Below are 19,317 nucleotides of genomic sequence, written 5' to 3'. Positions count from 1 at the left end.
TCATCAGGGAAATACAAATCAGGGGACTGATTTTAAGTGTATGGTGGTGTCAGAACCTTCAGGGCCTCTCCTTCATTCTCAGGAGCCAACTGAACAGAAGCATCCCTCAACACACATGTCCATAACCCTTCCCCCACTCCCAGGAACACTTTAAGATCAGTGACAGACATTAAACAGATCTTGGGAGAACAGATCCCAGTAATAAAAGTCTACAAACTGAAGAGTGAGACCCTCTGCCCTTCCCTTTCCACTTCCACAATGCAGCATTCACATACAAGTCAACCATAAATCCTCACTGCAATGTTCTACCCCTGTTAGGTATTTGGCCAATTCTCCAGAAAAGTTAAAGAAACCCAGGAAAAAGAGCTATACATACTGGCACTTTCAAATCTTTTAATGAAATGACCAATACCCCATTTTACCTGTGTATGGTCAAGAAACCCTTTCCAGAGCTTCAAACTAATTAGCTTTAAAGTTATTCACTCTGGGGCGCCTGGGTGGCTCAGTCGGTTGAGCATCTGACTTCAGCTCAGGTCATGATCTCAGAGTTCATGAGTTCAAGCGCCACATCTGGCTCACTGTTGTCCGTGCAGAGCATGTTTGGATACTCTGTCTCCCACTCTCTCTGCCCCTCCCCCACTGACGCTATCTCAAAAATAAGTAAACATTAAAAAAAAGTTAGGGGTGCCTGGGTGGCTCAGTTGGTTGAGCATCCAACTTCTGCTCAGGTCATGATCTTGTGGTTCATGGGTTCAAGCCCCGCATCGGGCTCTGTGCTGACAGCTCAGAGCCTGGAGCCTGCTTCGGATTCTGTCTCCCTCTCTCTTTGCCCCTCTCCCATTCACCTCTGTCTCTCTCTCTCTCTTTCTCTCTCTCTCTCTCTCAAAATTAAACATTAAAAAAAAAGTTATTCACTCAATGAACAGATGAGCAGGAATAATCAGATATTTCAGTCTAAAAAAAAAACAAAAATAAACAGAAAAATAGAACCCAGAAAAGACAGAAATAATGCCATAACAAAATGGAAAACAAATTTTTACAAACCCCAACACAATGATGAAAATATTCAGAGAGGTAAGGGGCGCCTGGGTGGCGCAGTCGGTTAAGCGTCCGACTTCAGCCAGGTCACGATCTCGCGGTCCGTGAGTTCGAGCCCCGCGTCAGGCTCTGGGCTGATGGCTCGGAGCCTGGAGCCTGTTTCCGATTCTGTGTCTCCCTCTCTCTCTGCCCCTCCCCCGTTCATGCTCTGTCTCTCTCTGTCCCAAAAATAAATAAAAAATGTTGAAAAAAAAAATTTAAAAAAAAAAAAAAAAAAAAATATTCAGAGAGGTAAGAGAAAACATGATATCCATAATACTGAGCTCGGAATACTAAAATCAACAAACAAATATCAAGAGTCCTTGTAAAGTGAAAGTAACTCTCAGGACAGGTTGTTATATAAAGACAAGAAATTTGGCAAAGTTGTACAGACAGATACAGAAATGACAAGTGGAAGAGTAAAGACACAGAGGATCAGCCCATGAGATTGAATGGGAATTTCAGAGAAAAGAAAAGAAAAACACAGAAGGTAATTATCAAAAGACTAATACAGGAAAATTTCCCAGAACTGAAGGCTACAATTGTCTAGATCAGCAGCTGTCCAATAGAAATATAATGCAGGGTACTATGTAATTTAAAAATTTTCTAACAGCTACATTAAAAAATAAAGAAATTAGGTGAAATTTATTTTAACAATAATTTCATTTAATGAATCCAAATGTTATTTCAGCATGTAATCAACATAAACAATTTTACATTCTTCTCTTTTTTTTTTTTAAATTTTTTTTTTTCAACGTTTTTTATTTATTTTTGGGACAGAGAGAGACAGAGCATGAACGGGGGAGGGGCAGAGAGAGAGGGAGACACAGAACCGGAAGCAGGCTCCAGGCTCCGAGCCATCAGCCCAGAGCCTGACGCGGGGCTCGAACTCACGGATCGTGAGATCGTGACCTGGCTGAAGTCGGACGCTTAACCGACTGCGCCACCCAGGCGCCCCCATTCTTCTCTTTTTGTACCAGGTATTTTACACTTGTAGTACTAAAAAAAAATTTTTTTAATGTTTATTTTTGAGGGAGAGAGAAAGAGAGAGAGGAAGACACAGAATCTGAAGCAGGCTCCAAGCTGTCAGCACAGAGCCTGACATGGGGCTCGAACCTATGAACCATGAGATCATGACCTGAGCTGAAGTCGGATGCTCGACTGACTGAGCCACCCAGGTGCCCCAACACTTGTAATATTTTAAAATGTTAATATTTGACAATTTTGGGAGCCAAAAATGTGACTATCTTATCTTTCTTAATTATTCAAACAACTGAAAGAAAAAAAAATAAAAATAAATATAGTCATCTTTTTAATATTCTTGTTAAAAAAGGACAAGAATAAATACTTTTAGTCAGTTTGAACATCCCATTTGACCAGACTTCTAACTACTATAAATTCATTAATTTGAATTTCATCGACAGCTTTTAAATGTGAAATAGTAAACAAAACAAAAACAAAACAGCAGGAAAATAGTTAGAGTCCTGGAAAAATCTAAAAGTGAAGGGATTGTACATATATGAACAGGTGGTTCTAAGCTCCTGTCCAGATATAAAACTGATACGTATAAAACGAACTTTAAGGAACTGTCCAATGTGGACCAATATTTCAAAGAGATTTAAAGTAGCTACGACCAGTCAGCCATATTTCAATTTTGCACAGAATTAACAAGCAATTGCAAAATGACTACCCTTATGTGCAGAAAGAAACCTGAAACGATAGTTTCCTAAGAAAACAGTAATTACATTCCTAAAACTTTCCAGTTGCTAATGATTTTAGGAACAAAAAAAAAAACAATGATTTAAAAAAAATCTTCCTATACCTAAATAAATGTCAAGTGTTTGAAAAGAGCTTTATTCTAAGTAAGTAATACCCTTGGTTGGAACTTTGAGTCAAAGTTTATAATCTTGCTCTCTACAATTCATTTTTAAATGTTACTCTCCATAAAAGATTCTACTCCTTGGGGGAGGAGGCAAAATGGGTGACGGGCATTGAGGAGAGTACTTCTTGGGATGAGCACAGGGTGTTGTATGTAAGCAATGAATCACGGGAATCTACCCCCAAAACCAAAAGCACACTGTATACACTGTGTGTTAGCTACCCTGACGATAAATTAAAAAAAAAAAAAAAAAAAAAAAAGGATTCTACTCCCCAAAAGGTTCTTGTTGCAAGTCTAGCAAACCATAAAATATTATTTCAAATGTTTTTATGCTCCTTCTTTCCTTCTCAGCATCTCCCCTCTCAGGGGTGACTCAGTAACAAGAAAGTCAAGTACAACATCTATGCTGGCTTCTACACGTCAAAAATAGGTAAGAATACTGTCAACTACACCGTCTCTGAGGAACAGCTTGATCTCCTCCAAACTGGACTTACCTTCTTTTTTTTTTTTTTTTTTTTTTTTTTTTTAAATTTTTTTTTATTTTTGGGACAGAGAGAGACAGAGCATGAACGGGGGAGGGGCATAGAGAGAGGGAGACACAGAATCGGAAACAGGCTCCAGGCTCCGAGCCATCAGCCCAGAGCCTGACGCGGGGCTCGAACTCACGGACCGTGAGATCGTGACCTGGCTGAAGTCGGACGCTTAACCGACTGCGCCACCCAGGCGCCCCTGGACTTACCTTCTTATGTTGCAATTAAAAGTCCCTCTCGTGGCTTTCTTCATCTACCCTTTTCCAGCTAGTGCCATATCATTTTATCTACCAATACTCAGCTTATCAACAACTCTTAAACCTTCAATAACATTTACTTATTCTCTCAACACTCTTCCCACTTGCCCTCCCCATCAAAGGTTAATATTCAGTTTTTTCCATTTCCATGTCTATTTATTTCCTGTAACTCGTCTTTAACTCTACAGTTACTTTTTTTCTAAATCTACCAATAAACCTCTGATCACCAAATTTAACAGATACTACTCAGTTGGCATTTTTTTACTTTGCTGGCAGTGTGGAGATTCTTGCCCATCTAAAACTCTTTCTCAATTCCACAGTCACTATATACATTTCTTGTTTTCCTTCTATCTCTTCAGCCATTCTGTGTCTCCCTTCTTTTCTCCTCAAGCTGAAATTCTGACAAGCTCCAGGAACCAGTCTTTAACACTGTGTTCCTTTCCATTTTCTCTCTCTCCATCAGAGACTGCATATACTCTATGGCTTCAATATAAATTCAACACAGTGGAGTCCCAGAAAACATCTTTACCTCCAGTCCAAATCTTGTATACCTGAAAATACTTTCTGGTTACCTTTAGTTAAGTCGGTACTATTCAAAAGTAGAACCACTTTCCCTTGAAAAAAATCTTCCCAATACCAGACTTCCCCAACTCTCCCACTTAAGCTCCAGAGGGCATGGACTATCTTTCTTATGCACCATCAAAAGCCCAGCATTTAACATGATGCCTGGCATATGTAGTTCACTACACATGTAATGAAGATGTCACCAATTCTCATCAATATCATGATTACCCTATATGCACCCAAGCTTGAGAAGTTGCATCAGTACTTGAATCTCTCCTCTCTACCCTCACACAATCCATGAGTCAGCTGCTCAGCCCCATCACTATTTTCATTCATTTCTTTCCCCAGAAATTATCAAGTTTAAGCTGACCTAGACATTATCACCTAGCCACAACTCAACTATAACATGCCTCTGTTTTCCCTTCATCCGGTCTCTATGTGCACCAACATATGCCATGCACTCCCACCATGTGGTCACGTCCATCAATCAAAACAGTTCTATACTGTTAAGAGTTAACTCCACCAAACCTCACTACTCCTGAATACTCACTCCCATGTCTAACTTTTGCACATGTGTTTCCTGTCTGGTCTGCCCTTCTCTGTCCATCAGTTTCTTTGTCTGTAATAAACCTTTTCCCAGTTTCCACACAGGCCACTGTGATCCCTTGAGACTGTGACAGCATATTCCCTTTATATATGTAAGTTACAGCTTAAAACCATGCTACCTTTTATGGCAACTATTTCCTTTCACTTAGCTTCTCTGTCTTCAACTACATTATGAACACCTTGAAGGCAGATTTTATTTCTTTGTATTCCCAACATCTGCAAAAATATTTGTCCAAAGGGGATAAAAAAAATACGGAAAACGATATTCTTCCTAAATATTCTACATTTAAAATAGATTATAACTTACTCACCCTAGTATCTTCTATGTCAAGCTTAATTCCTATTATACTACTAGCACATAATTAAGTATTTTATTACCATAAGGTATCCCGAGGCGTTCTTGCTCTTTCCTGTAACCTTCCAGTGCGGCAGCCCATCTTGTCACTTGTTCTGAGGTTTCATCTGAAATAGTTGTGATGTGTTTTGTGCCATCAAGAGTTATTACTTGAGCTTCTTCAACAAGATGTGCTTCTGCTTCAGCATGGTGGGCATCTGGATCAATAACTACTTCAACTGTTTCCGCCGGTTTAACAATTTCAAGGATGTTTAGCTTAGGCTCAATTCCTTAAGAATGAATAAAAAAAAAGTAAATTCAAATGGATACATAAAAGTCACTAAAAAATCATTAGCTTAGTTTATGCGCTCTCAAATGGTAGAGCAAATACTCTCTTGTAGACATAAATACAATTATTCAATGGAACTTTAGTACATAACAGTATTGTGTCAAGACTAATTTCCTGATTTTGATAATTGTAATGTCATGCAAAAGAATTCCTTGTTTTCAGAAAACACATACACTGATGTATTTAGGGACAGAAAAAGATCATGTATGCAACACGTATTCTTCTTTTTTATGTTTGTTTATTTATTTATTTTTTAATGTTTATTTATTTTTGAGAGAGGGAAACAGAGCGTGAGCGAGGGAGGGACAGAGAGAGAGGGGGAGACACAGAATCCAAGGCATGCTCCAGGCTCTGAGCTGTCAGCACAGAGCCTGACGTGGGGCTCGAACTGATGAACAGTGAGATCATGACCTGAGCTGAAGTCAGACACCAAATGACTGAGCCACCCAGGCACCCCACGTTTATATATTTTTGAGAGACAGAGACAGAGCGTGAGCAGGCGAGGGGCACAGAGAGAGGGCAACACAGAATCCGAAGCAGCCTCCACGCTCTGAGATGTCAGCACAGAGCCTGACATGGGGCTTAAACCCATGAGCTGTGAGATCAGACTTAAGCTGAAGTTGGATGCTTAAATGACTGAGCCACCCAGGCACCCCCTGCAACTTATTCTTAAACAGGGCAAAAAAGATAACAAGGGGACAGGTGGACGGAGAACAAAGCAAATGAAATAAAAGTTAACATTTGGGGAATCTAGATAAAGGACATCCAGGAATTCTTTTACTCCTCTTGTAACATTTTTGTTTTTTATTTTTTTTTTAATGTTTATTTTCAAGAGAGAGAGAGAGAGAGAGAGAGAGAGGCAGGGAGGGAGGAGCGGGGGAGGGGCAAGAGAGAGGGACACACAGAATCCGAAAGCAGGCTCCAGGCTCTGAGCTGACAGCACAGAGCCCTACGTGGGGCTCGATCTCAGCTGAAATCTAACGCTTACCTGACTGAGCCACCCAGGCACCCCTGCAACTTTTCTACTAAGTCTAAGATAATTTAACACCATCACCACCACCACTACTACCACCACACGCACAGCTACTTATAAACATTTACTAGAAAGAAAAAGTACCAATATGGATTAGAAAATAAAAACTAGACTAGGGAGAATATAAAGGAGTAGCTACTCACCTGCAGAATTTGTAGAAGTCCTTCTAAGCAAACTAAGATTATTTACTGACTGATTTTCTTTTAAATTTTTTTTATGTTTATTTTTGAGAGAGAGAGAGAGAGACAGAGCACAAGCATGGGAGGAGCAGAGAGGGAGACACAGAATCCAAAGCAGGCTCCAGGCTCTGAGCCGTCAGCAAAGAGCCCGATGCGGGGCTCAAACTCACAAACCGTGAGATCATGACCTGAGCTGAAGTCGGACGCTTAACTGACTGAGCCACCCAGGCGCTCCTGACTGCTCTTCTTTTCAAGGGTCAAAGTACATGTGTTAAAAATGAATTGGCATTGAGTTTGCTAAATACACATTATTAACTTCTGATTTCCATTTTCAATTGAATGAAAAAAAAAAATACCCCAAATTCTTAAGATATTCAAAACAGAATAAACTAGGCCTTTATAAAATCATCTCAGATACTTCTGTTATGATGACAGCTCTAAGAAACTATCATATTACTTAACAGCTACTGTTTGGTCATTGCATCTGTTACAATCTATATCAAATTTAATCAAAGTATATTTGAAAGAAAAAACAAAAGTCAACTTTAAAGTTGAAAACCTTGAAACCTCTTTGAAAACCAACTCTATAATAAACTGTATTGCTTATCATTCATTTTCTGATACAAAGATAAGTCAGTTTTCAAATATACATGAGAAAAAGAACTAGAATTTTTGAAAAAAAATTTCCTAAAATTAATCTCTAATCCTCCATTCAAATTTCATCAAGTCAACTCTCCCTACGCTTGCAAGAAGTCACTAGGCTTTTAAAGAAAACAAAGAATTTTTGGGAATGCAAGCTGGTACAGCCACTCTGGAAAACAGTATGGAGGTTCTTCAGAAAAATAAAAATAGAACTACCCTACGACCCAGCAATTGCACTACTAGGCATTTATCCAAGGGATACAGGTGTGCTGTTTCAAAGGGACACATGCACCCCCTTGTTTATAGCAGCACTATCAACAATAGCCAAAATATGGAAAGAGCCCAAATGTCCATCGATGGATGAATGGATAAAGAAGATGTGACACACACACACACACACACACACACACACACACACACACAATGGAGTATTACTTGGCAATCAAAAAGAATGAATTCTTACCATTTGCAACTACGTGGATGGAACTGGAGGGTATTATACTAAGTGAAATTAGTCAGAGAAAGACAAAAATCATATGACTTCACTCATATGAAGACTTTAAGAAACAAAACAGATGAACATAAGGGAAGGGAAACAAAAATCATATAAAAACAGGGAGGGGGACAAAACAGAAGAGACTCATAAATATGGAGAACAAACTGAGCATTGCTGGAGGGGTTGTGGGAGGGGGGATGGGTTAAATGGGTAGGGGGCATTAAGGAATTTACTCTTGAAATCATTGCTTCACTATATGCTAACTAATTTGGATGTAAATTTTAAAAAATAAAAAATAAAACAAGTTAAAAATAAAAAAAAGAAGAAAACAAAGAATTTCTTTCTTACTGCCAACGATGGTCATTCTGGGGGAAACTGTAGATCAGGAGATAGCTACCATTTTCATAGTTTGAGAATACTTTGATTTGTGAAATGTGATTATAAGCAATACATTATGTTCAAACATTTAAATTAGTCTAAAACTGTGGTCAGAACTCCCAACAAGCCACATTTTTAAAAACCAAAATTCAACCTACCCAAAATGGTTTCCTACTTTTCTAACTTTTGTACTTAAACAAGATTAGTAAAATACTGGGTTGGATATAGGTGACTGAGTCACTCTATATCTTTTGCAAATTCCTCTCTCTGTGCTAAACTGTAGAGACTAGATTTCCTTGGAGCTACGGTTCCAGTTGGGATTCAGGTTGTAGAATCACTGGCATAAGCCTGCTATTAGGAAATGAGTAAAGAAGGGACAAGCAGGCACATGACATCCACGTTTTTGGCTAATGTGGATCACTGTGGGGGCAGCATGGTTCTAAGTTGACAGCTATAGTGGTGGCTTTTAGATCTGGCATTTTCCAGATCATGGCAGGGCAACAGCTTCCTTGGCAATCCAGTTCTGCAGTGTGGCTAAACTGTTCTGAGAAAATCAACCAGAACGTGTATTTCCACCTTTCTCTACTTTACAATATATTCTTCTCTGAGTAAACTAGTAGAATATGTTATACTATCTACTTCACCCTGACAGATATAATAATTAAACCAAAGACAGGAATATGAGACTATAACATCACATAAAGTAATTCAGACAACCACCTAAAACACCTCAAACTTGTAAAACTGAGTTCTCTCATATTTAAAAAAAACACAAACTAGACTTTAAAGTAACAACATTAAAAGCAGCTTACCTTGGTAAGAAATTACCTGTACACTAAGTTGTACAGTTCCATCTGTCTTTACTCCTTGGTCAAACAAACTTCGTTCTGGATCCAGCTGAACATGGGAAAATGATAAAGGCAAATTTTAGTTCAGTCATCTGGTTTAATATAAATGGATGTACCAAACAGGACTTAATTACTGAGGCATACTAATGGAATTATAAGAACACATCTAATTAGCCAAGTTGTCATATCACTTAATTCTTTGTCGAAATTAAAAATATTTTAACCACCATGGTAGTAATTAAAGACAACATAAATTAACCAAATGTATTTGAGGTGGTGGTTTTCTCTAGCTCTGGAGTTTAGGATTTTAAATAATGTCAAAAGGCATTATTACTGTTTATTCTGCATATATATTTAAAGTAGAAGATAATACAATTTTCCTGTCATAAATAAAGAAGGGTGTTTAATTAGTGGGGAGATTTATATAAATCTATTAACATAATTTTTGCCAAGTCCCCTGAATTACCAATGCCACACATTTAAGATCAAGGTTAACTCTAAATCTCTGGCAATACAGTTAATAAAGTTAAAGGACTTATGAGCTCACACCTGACCTAGCTTTGATATCTTCCACAATAAGTCTATATCCTTTCGGTATTAGTGCTTTTATCCTTCACCTCGCCTAACAGCCAATGCATTTCACACAATGGGAAATTGATGACAAAATGTAAGGTTCTGTCTTCCAGACATTCTGTCACCATTTTAAAAGCACACTAGCACTATAATTATCTTGAATAATGTATACATCTGTGTGTCTGCATTCCACGCAGCTGGAGGCACAAAGCTCCTCCCATTCCCCTTCCCAAGAATTCAGTCAATGCTGTAGTCATGGTACAAACACATTTTCTAATATTAAAAAAGCAGTCATACAAATAAAACCTAAAATCTTAAATGACTTTAGGTCTAAATGCGAACACAGACAAAACACTCTGTATAACCCTGCAGAAAGACAGGTCAAACATGGTAGTTTCACTCCTTAAAAGAAGTCTCTCTGCTTAACGCTCTGTTAAAAACTCTCCCGATACCCAGATTCCTCCTCTCTGCGGTAGGCACGGGTATGATCCAGCAGAAGCTACAGCATGTGGAACTCTTGACGGTGAACTCTCACACAGTACTGTATATCCTAGCTAGTTCACATACTCCTCAAAGGAGCACAACTCTGCCACTCCCCATCAGCGTTCAAGTCCACATTCATCTGAAAATACAAAAGCATCACCACAAGCAGCAAGCATTCTGACTCCAGATGCATGTGGTTAATTGTTATGAAGATGAGAAGCTGCTATCCTCACATTCTTTTTAAGAGAGAAAGGGAGACAGGGAGGACTGCAAAAGGCTTTAGATACTACGGTAGCTCTGAATTCTGTGATGCTACGAATGATGCATATTTCCAATATTATTCAACTAATATTTACTGAGAACTTCTGATACTTTGGGTACTTTGCAGGTAATACTTTCATTTTGGTTAGGTCAGGTATGATTAAAAAAAAAAACAATAAATGTTAGAGCTGAAAGACAAGAGATCAAGTCCAGATTACCCTTTATTTTAGAGGTAAAGCCCAGTGACACTAAGTTAATACAAACTTTTTTAAAAGTCTGCCTTAAACAAGTAGAGTTTGGAGTCACATAGGCCTGTGGTCAAATTCCAATGTACCTCTTTGTAGCTATGCATTGGGCAAATTTTTAACTTCTTTAAATTTCAGTTTCTACATCTGTAGAATCTAATTAAGAATATGCTAATTTGGGGTCTACTAGATGGCTAGTTGGTTGAACATCTGATGCTTGATTTCGACTCCGGTCATGATCCTAGGGTCATGGGATCGACACCTGTGATGGGTCCCGTGTTGGGTATGGAGCTTGCTTAAGGTTCTCTCTCTCCCCAACTCTGTCCCTCTCCTTACTCCTGCTCTCTCTAAAATTTAAAAAAAAAATGCTGATTTCAAAAACTGATGTGAATGTTAAATGATATAATGTAGAAGTGTCCTGCAATTATTATTTTTTAAAGTTTATTTATTTTGAGAGAGACATTTTTGACATTTAAGTCTTCTCTTGGAGAGAGAATAAATTAGCACAGTCTTTTTGGAAGGTAATCTGGTATTTAGTGTCTACTAATATTGAATGTGAAATACCTAGTAGCTCACCTCAATAAATTGTTATAAATTGACACAGAGACACCAAGAATAGGGGAGAGGCAGAGAGAGAAGAAGAAAAAGAGAATCCCAAGCAGGCTCCATGCTGTCGGCACAGAGCCCAAAGTGAGGTTCAATCCCATGATCTTCCACAACTGCGAGATCACGACCTGAGCCAAAATCAAGAGTTGGGTGACTAACTGACTGAGCCACCCAGACACCCCTGCAATTATGTTTTCATTCAAGGTAAACTGCCCATACAGTTCCATTTCACCAATTTTTAATGGCTGTCTTAAATGCCAATCTACAGAAGTTATTTATCCAAGTCCGTTTTTGGAACATTTGAGTTATTTTCAGTTTCTGCACAACAATGCAATGAATATCTCAGATGTATAACTGTTCACCTAGGTGAGGATTTCTGTAAGAACAGTTTATTGAGGTGAGCTACTAGGTATTTCACATTCAACATTAATAGACACTAAATGCCAGACTACCTTCCAAAAAGACTGTGCTAATTTATTCTCTCCAAGAGAAGAAAAGACTTAAATGTCAAAAATTCTAATATTATTAGACTCACATACATTCTCTAATTCTAGAAGAGCAAGATCCTTGTCCCTTTCAACATTCACTAGATTTACTGAAAGGAAAAGATAAAAGTATGGTTGAGTGGCAAGTGAAATGCACAAATTTCATCTAAACATTTCAACTTATTCTACATCAAAATACATGCTCTGTCTCTCTCTGTCCCAAAAATAAATTAAAAAAAAAAAAAAAAAAAAAAGTTGTAAAAATAATAGACAGGGGTGCCTGGGTGGCTCAGATGGTGGAGCATCAGATTCTTGGTTTCGGTTCAGGTCATGATCCTACGGTTTATGAGGTTGAGCCCCACATCGGGCTCTGCACTGACAATGCAGAGCCTGTTTGGCATTCTCTCTCTCTTCCCCTCCCGCGCACTCTCTTTCAAAATAATAAACTTAAAAAAAAAAAAAATAGACATACGATTATTTGAATTTCTAAAAAACTAAGGTAAAAGTCCTACAACACATGGAGTACCTACGTCATAAGGCAAACAAAGGGGAGAAGAGATTCAACAAACCAAATAATCCCAAAAAGGACACCATTTGTATTCATATAAATTAGCATACAAAAACAGTATAAAACTCTAATACTTACTCTTATATTCAAGGAAGGTCTGGAGAAACTATTTGAGCAATTCTATCTAAGCCACTACCTTTTATACACGAAAATACTACCTTTCTTGAAAGAATACCATAAAATACGACTATGAATATGCTGAAAACATAATATACTGTTAAAATACTACCACAGGTAAAATCCTATTGCAATAAACTCTAAGAAATATATACACTGGTACTTAAGTTCTTATCCGAAATGCATTGCTGGAGCAAATAAATATGGAAGGGAATATAAAAATCATTTAGGCAATTTTTTTCTTTTTGAAGATAAGGAAACTAATGCACAAAGAAGCTAAAAGCTAGTTAGAAACAGGATGTGAGGAGGGCACACTGCAGGTTCCAACGTCAATGTGCTTCTCACTCCTTTATGTTTAGGCTTTGATTCATATGTATTTGAACTTATTTTATATTTGTGAAAGTAAAAAGCAAATGTTTCGTTTAGTACTCAATCTTTTAAATGCAATTTTGAATGGAGAGAATTTTGCTGGAATAACTTTTACTCCTAAATGCTTAAATTTTGTAAAACAGGTCAAATTTAGTTATAATGACTATAGCTGTACAGATAAAAGGCTAACAAGAAAACATTTCTGGGACGCCTGGCTGGCTCAAGTTGGTAGATCATGCAACTATTGATCTGGGGTTCTAAGTTTGAGCCCCACCTTGGGTGTAACAATTACTTAAAAAAAAAAAAATTCTAATGCAGACTTAAATGCTGAAACATAAATCTAAAAAAAAAAAAAAACAAAACCAAAACTTTTTTTTTTACCTGGATATCTTGCAGGCAAATTTCATGAGCATCCAAAGAACACTGTAGTCTTGGTTCTAGCAGTTTCTTTAAATTGCCTATTGGCTCATTGATGTCTATAGCCTGGCTTACACATTCAGCCGGAGTGTAGGTTTGTTCTACAATGCTAAATGTTAAAGGACATAATTGTTAACATTTTTACCCTGGATATTAAAGTAACAATACGCTCAAACCAAAACTCAATATCAAAACACATTTCTGGTCTTTGAAACTCATTTCTGCATAGACACCATTCATAGTGGTAGGCTTGTCACCAACTAGTGTTGCCAAATTGAATACTGAATTGCAGAGAAATGTGAGCTTGAAATGTGAAGATACAGTCTTGCAGACGTATCTCTCTAGGTATATAAATGTCCATACGTATGTATACATATAGAAATACTACATATACAATATTTACAGGGAAATGTTTGCATTATGTTACATTTTCAAGTCATTTTGAAAAATTTAGTCCCAGAATGGAAGGTAAAAGTCTCCTTAAAATTTGTATGCCATCTCTACTAGTCAATTTCCTTTCCCAACATAAATGTAAATAATAAGGTTCGAAAATGTAAGTTACATAAAATACTTCTGATTTAACCTGAGAACTACTGGTTATAATCAGCATAATTCCACATTAAAAAAAATTACATTCCTGCTTTAAAGCTTTCTGAGGCTCCTCCGTATTGTTATTTCATACTTTGAATTTTATGAAATCGTAAGTTCCATGAGAGTAAAATCTTGGCAAACAATTCTACATACTTTTTGAAATCCTTATATGGTGTCGAATAGAAGACACACATCAAATAATATCTGCTAAATTAGTGAATCTGGAGTTCAACGAAGTTTCACAGCATATTTAATATGATTTGAATCTTATTTGCATCATGTATTTAAAAATTTGTCCAGTTCCATTTTCACATAAATTCCAAGTATAATGTGATATATGCATGATATTCCTAAATATCACTTCCTAGTGTACATAACCCGAATTTCTTCTAAAACTTTAACAAAAGTTCATAATAGAACACTCATGATTAAAAACAAAGATTATTTTTAAATACTAGTAAACTATTACTATTATTTTTATTAACGTAAAACAATTGGGTCTTTTGGCCAAGTATTTCTAACAAATTCCTTAGCTATAGCACAATAGGCTATCTTCTCCTTTTTCTGTAACAATCATTCTTTAAAAGAAATGTCACTTAGATTTTAAAGACCCACTTTATGTGAGCTCAACATTTAAAAAATTTTTAAATATTTTGTTGATACTACTTAAACTTTGGAAAGTTTCATGCAAAACTGAGTTTCTCTTGAAAAACTGAGAATGTTCTCATATCCCTGGACCTAAATTCCTGCACAACAACAATGTACAGACGACAGCTTCATAGCAATAACTGCTCCTTTACAGCTACTCCCCTGGTCAATGTAGTAGCTATCGATTTCTTACAAGAGACATCTGCAGAGATTTTCTATAAAGGGCCAAACAGTAAACACTTTAGGTTATGTGGGCCATTTGTGTGTGTTACATAAACGTAAATATACGCAAGTCAGGCTCCAAGAGCCCAAATGATCCTCACTCACCTCCTAATAATCTACCTTTTAGTAGTTACCTTCCACACTGTTTGGAGGTTGGACTGTGTGACCAAAAGACTAAGACAGAAGTGATATATCACCTCTTAGGTAATTTAGAGACTACAATGTCTATCTTGGAAAGCACTATGTCAGACCATTTGTGGTTTTTTTAATTTACATCCAAGTAGTTAGCATATAGTGCAACAATGATTTCAGGAGTAGATTCCTTAATGCCCCTTACTCATTTAGCCCATCCCCCCTCCCACAACCCTCCAGTAACCCTCTGTTTGCTCTCTGTATTTAAGAGTCTCTTATGGTTTTGGCAGACCATTTATTTTAGGGGGAGCCAGCTTCCACGTCATGAGTAGCCACAGAGAAAGCCCACGTGGGTCAGGAAGTGAGTGGTCCTGCCACATGCCACATGAGTGATCTTGGAAGCAAATATGCTCGCCCCAGTCAACTTTTCAGATGACAGTGGCCCAGAGTGACAAACAGCTTAACTATAAGGTCATGATATACCCTGAGCCAGAACCATCCAGCTAAATTGCTTCCAGGTTCTTGACTCTGAGAACCTGCAATAATAAATGCTGCACGTTTCAAGTAGCTAAGTCTTGGAGTAATTTGTGACATAAACAAATGTACATATACACACACACGTATCTGATAATTAAAGGAAGAGAAAATAGCATAATCAAACATGCTGGAAAGCTCTATTAAAAATTTCAGTTTTAAATTTCAGCTCTACTCTCAATGCTCAGCATCCTTGTCAACCTTAGTAATTCTGTCCATTCAATACAGAATTGTTCTAAACCTTTTTATTCCACAGAAGTCCTCTACTCTTCAGTTCCTTTTACTTTCAATGTATTATGTCATCTGCTTTACAGAGAAAAGTAGGGACCCATTATCAGCTGTATTTATTACTAACTTTAGTTGAAAACTGTCTCTCCCTCCCAGCTACAAAGCCATTAAGTCAAAGGTAAAAAAGCAATACATTATCTCCCCAAAATGCTAAGGTCATTTGGGAAAAAAAAGCCTCTCCCCACCAAAAACTATGGCTTGATTTTTAAGTAGGTATGCTGAGAATTATAAAAAGTAGTAAATTCAGAAAATACCAACCTTTCTTCTGTGCACTCTGGTTTCTCTGTCCCATCAATCTCAATTTCTATCAGCTCCTCTGCTTCTCTTTTAGTCATGGTTAGAGTATTTCAATAGGTCAGTCCTGCAAGAGTTAAGGCAGAAATGCTACACAAAAAGCAGAAATCCAATTTAAATAAAAGCAGAGGGTAAGCAGAAGAGGAGGAAGTAATCTTCGCACATAAAAGAAAATCCACAACGATTATTTATATTAACCTGACATGACTTCATCATTCCACTGTATTTATTGGGATGTTTTCTGGCCCAAACTCTCGGTCAATAAACTCATCCAAGTTTCTTCAAAATCAAGTGAAAGGTTTGTCAATTCTATTATAGCAACTCAGTCTTAATAACAGATTCAAACCTGTACCCTAAAAATTAACATGGAGATGAACCATAGTTGTTCAGCTAAAAGCTATACATTAGTAGCAGAACTTACAGCAAAGCATTATAATGACAGAGTGATGTAGATTAAAGTTCATTACAGCTAGCATTTGTGTTACAAATTACAGGTCTTATAAAGGTCAGTACAGCATTCTAAAATAGCAAAATAAAATAGCAAATCATTACAGATAGGCACATTATTGTCCTGATTCTATGTTATAATCTTGAGATTTTTTTTAGATGTGCTTTTATGTATTTTAAACAAAGCACTAATTTCAATTTTTATTTCTCTCATGTAAAATTATTACCTGCTGCTTTAAACTATCATTGATACAAAACCATTATAATTTTAAAAATGCTAAGTAATGCATAAGAGAGCTATATATATTGATACTTCTTCGTGGCCATTTCTGAGGTATTAATGCTGTTAAGTTCCAGGTTCTGTTACTATCTCACCGGAGATCAATGAATTTGTCTTTGGACTCCATATACAGTCCAGAGTAGTTTTCTAAGTTTACTATCATATCTAAAAGGCACTTCTAAGTGTCTTTGACTTACAAGGAAATGGTCCATTAAATTTGGTATTCTAATATCTGCAAGAGTCTCCCACTTAGAAGACTTGACAAAATGAATTTAAATATTCATTCCAAATAATAACCACGATTTATGGAGCGCAGGGCACAAGCATTCAAATGCTTTAGAATCTTCACAACAGGACAATGTTATTTTGAGTATATATGAGTACACACACACACACACACACACACGTCCTCGCATGACAACCATCCAGAGGTCAGTGATGCTTAGCTGCTTGTGGCTCCACGAGACACTTTAGGTGTAACAGCCTAAGTCCATATTCTTCCATATTCCCAAACCACAAACAAAACCGTGGTTTGTTCAAAGACAGGCTCTATATCGCAAATGCACACGAGTACGAGAACCACCACCATCTCTAAGCTGGAATACTGCCACAACCCCTGCTAACACGTTTCCCCCTTCCTGTGCCCTTGCTCTCACTACCGTCCGTTCTCAGTCAGTACAACAGCCAGTGAGCCTCTTTAAACTGTACACTCCTGGGGCGCCTGGGTGGCTCAGTCGGTTGAGCGTCCGACTTCAGCTCAGGTCATGAGCTCATGTTTCAGGAGCTCGAGCCCCACGTCAGGCTCTGTGCTGACAGCTCAGAGCCTGGAGCCTGCTTTGGATTCTGTGTCTCCCTCTCTCTGGTCACGCTCTATCTCTCTCCCTCAAAAATAAACATAAAAAAATTTTTTTTTTAAACTGTAGCACTCCTTTGATCAATACCAGTCACAGTAGAACCTAAACACTTCACAGTGGCCAGCAAGGCCCTACCAGATCTACCCCCAGCCCCACCCCATTACTGCTCCAATTCTTGCTGCTACAGCCTTTGCTCCTGCTATTCTGTCTGGCTGGCACCTATTTCCCCCACATGTCCTCCGGGCTAAATCCCTCACCTCTTTGATGTCTCTGCTCAAATCTCCTTTTCCCAATGAGGTATACCCTGACTACCCCCATTTAATTCTGTAATCGGCCTTCTCCATACCCCTTTCTTCTTTCTTGTTGTCTGCAGCACCTAACATACTTTATTATGAATTTCTGTATTCACTGTCTTTCTTTCTCCATTCTATTATCATCAAAGCACAAAGACCATATTGTCCAAGTGACTCCAGGAACGTAAATTGGTTTGTCTAGACGAGGGACTTTGTCTAGCTTCTTGAGGTGGGAAGAGTTTTGCCAGGTTTCAACTTCTCAAGGGACCAAAGTCTCTGTGAGAGGCACAATAACCCCAAACCTGTGACTATATGAAGTTACATGGCAAAGGGGAATTAGGGTTACTAATCAGCTGATCTTAAAACAGAGATTATCCTGGCTTATCTAGTTGGGCCCAACAAAATCTCAAGAGTCCTTAAAAATGGAAGAGGGAATCTGAAGAGATCCAGAATGATTCAAAGGGAGAAAGACTCAGGGGTCAGTTATGACTGACTGGCTTTGATGATGGAGGCAAGGCGCCACAAGCTAAGAACACAGGCAGCCTCTAGAAGATGAAAAAAGAAACACATTGTCTCCTGAAATCTCTAGAAGAAACACAGTTCTGCCCACATCTGATTTTAGGCCAGAAAGACCCATTTCAGACTTGATTTCCAGAACAGCATATAAGTAATTGATGGTATATTTAAGCCACTACCTGTGTAGTAATTTGTCACACAGTAGAAGAAAATGGTCTTTTTTCCCACTTTAGAAGGAGTGTAACTCTCCTTTAGGCCCACCATCTCTAACAGCTGGGGCTGGTTTTCTGACAAGTTAGTCTCTAGCTAGTACCTAAATCTAGACTGACTGGTGTAAGATAATCTGATTTTCCCCACATTATCAAGGTTGCTCTCACATCTGCCCTATAAGGAAGAATAAGGGGATGAGTTCTCCACTTGAATAGGTACACAACATGTACACCCAGCACACTGACTTGGCCCCAGGTGACTTTTGTTTGGGATGGTTTAAAGATTAAGGCCTTTTCTTGTTGACTTCGGACTAATTAAGTTTTCCGTTCTCCCCACAAAGCCTGCCCCGTAACTGATGCTATATATAAAATTGTGGAATTCAAACTGAGCACTATAGCAAAATAGGTGATGAGCCAGTAGGCACCTACCTGATAGGATAACTGAAGCTCCCAGGGCAAGAGTATTTGTTTACACACGTATACAAAGTACAGTACTGGGAACGGTGCCTCACCCTTAGCAGGCATTCCATTAATATGTGTTGAAAAAGCAAATGCTATAAGGACTATTACACATCATATAAAATTGACTCCAGATGTCTAAAAGGCTTACACACGAAAGGTAAAACTATAAAGCTAATAGAAGAAAATGGTGGCGAACGTTTTGCAGTCTAAGGATAGAAAGGATTTCTTAAATAAAATCCCAAACACATTAA

The 19,317-nt window shown here is 37.9% G+C and overlaps 1 protein-coding gene across 2 annotated transcripts in view; it reads right to left on the bottom strand.

The window, feature by feature from the left end:
* The window catches only part of GABPA (GA binding protein transcription factor subunit alpha), a 41,669-nt gene that overhangs the window by 18,227 nt on the left and 4,125 nt on the right, over positions 1–19,317 (bottom strand). For both annotated transcript variants that reach the window (XM_058731795.1, XM_058731794.1), the window contains exons 2-5: positions 15,970–16,072; positions 13,261–13,405; positions 9,137–9,221; positions 5,292–5,537 (exon numbers count right to left, since the gene is read on the bottom strand). In XM_058731795.1, the coding sequence (XP_058587778.1) occupies positions 5,292–5,537; positions 9,137–9,221; positions 13,261–13,405; positions 15,970–16,046 (553 nt within the window). In that variant the 5' untranslated portion in view covers positions 16,047–16,072. The remainder of the gene's footprint in view (positions 1–5,291; positions 5,538–9,136; positions 9,222–13,260; positions 13,406–15,969; positions 16,073–19,317) is intronic.

This window comes from Neofelis nebulosa, chromosome 5, assembly GCF_028018385.1.
Source record: "Neofelis nebulosa isolate mNeoNeb1 chromosome 5, mNeoNeb1.pri, whole genome shotgun sequence".
Lineage (NCBI taxonomy): Eukaryota > Metazoa > Chordata > Mammalia > Carnivora > Felidae > Neofelis > Neofelis nebulosa.
The sequence above is the reverse complement of the archived record's forward strand: the minus strand, read 5'-3'. Positions and strand labels throughout refer to the sequence as shown.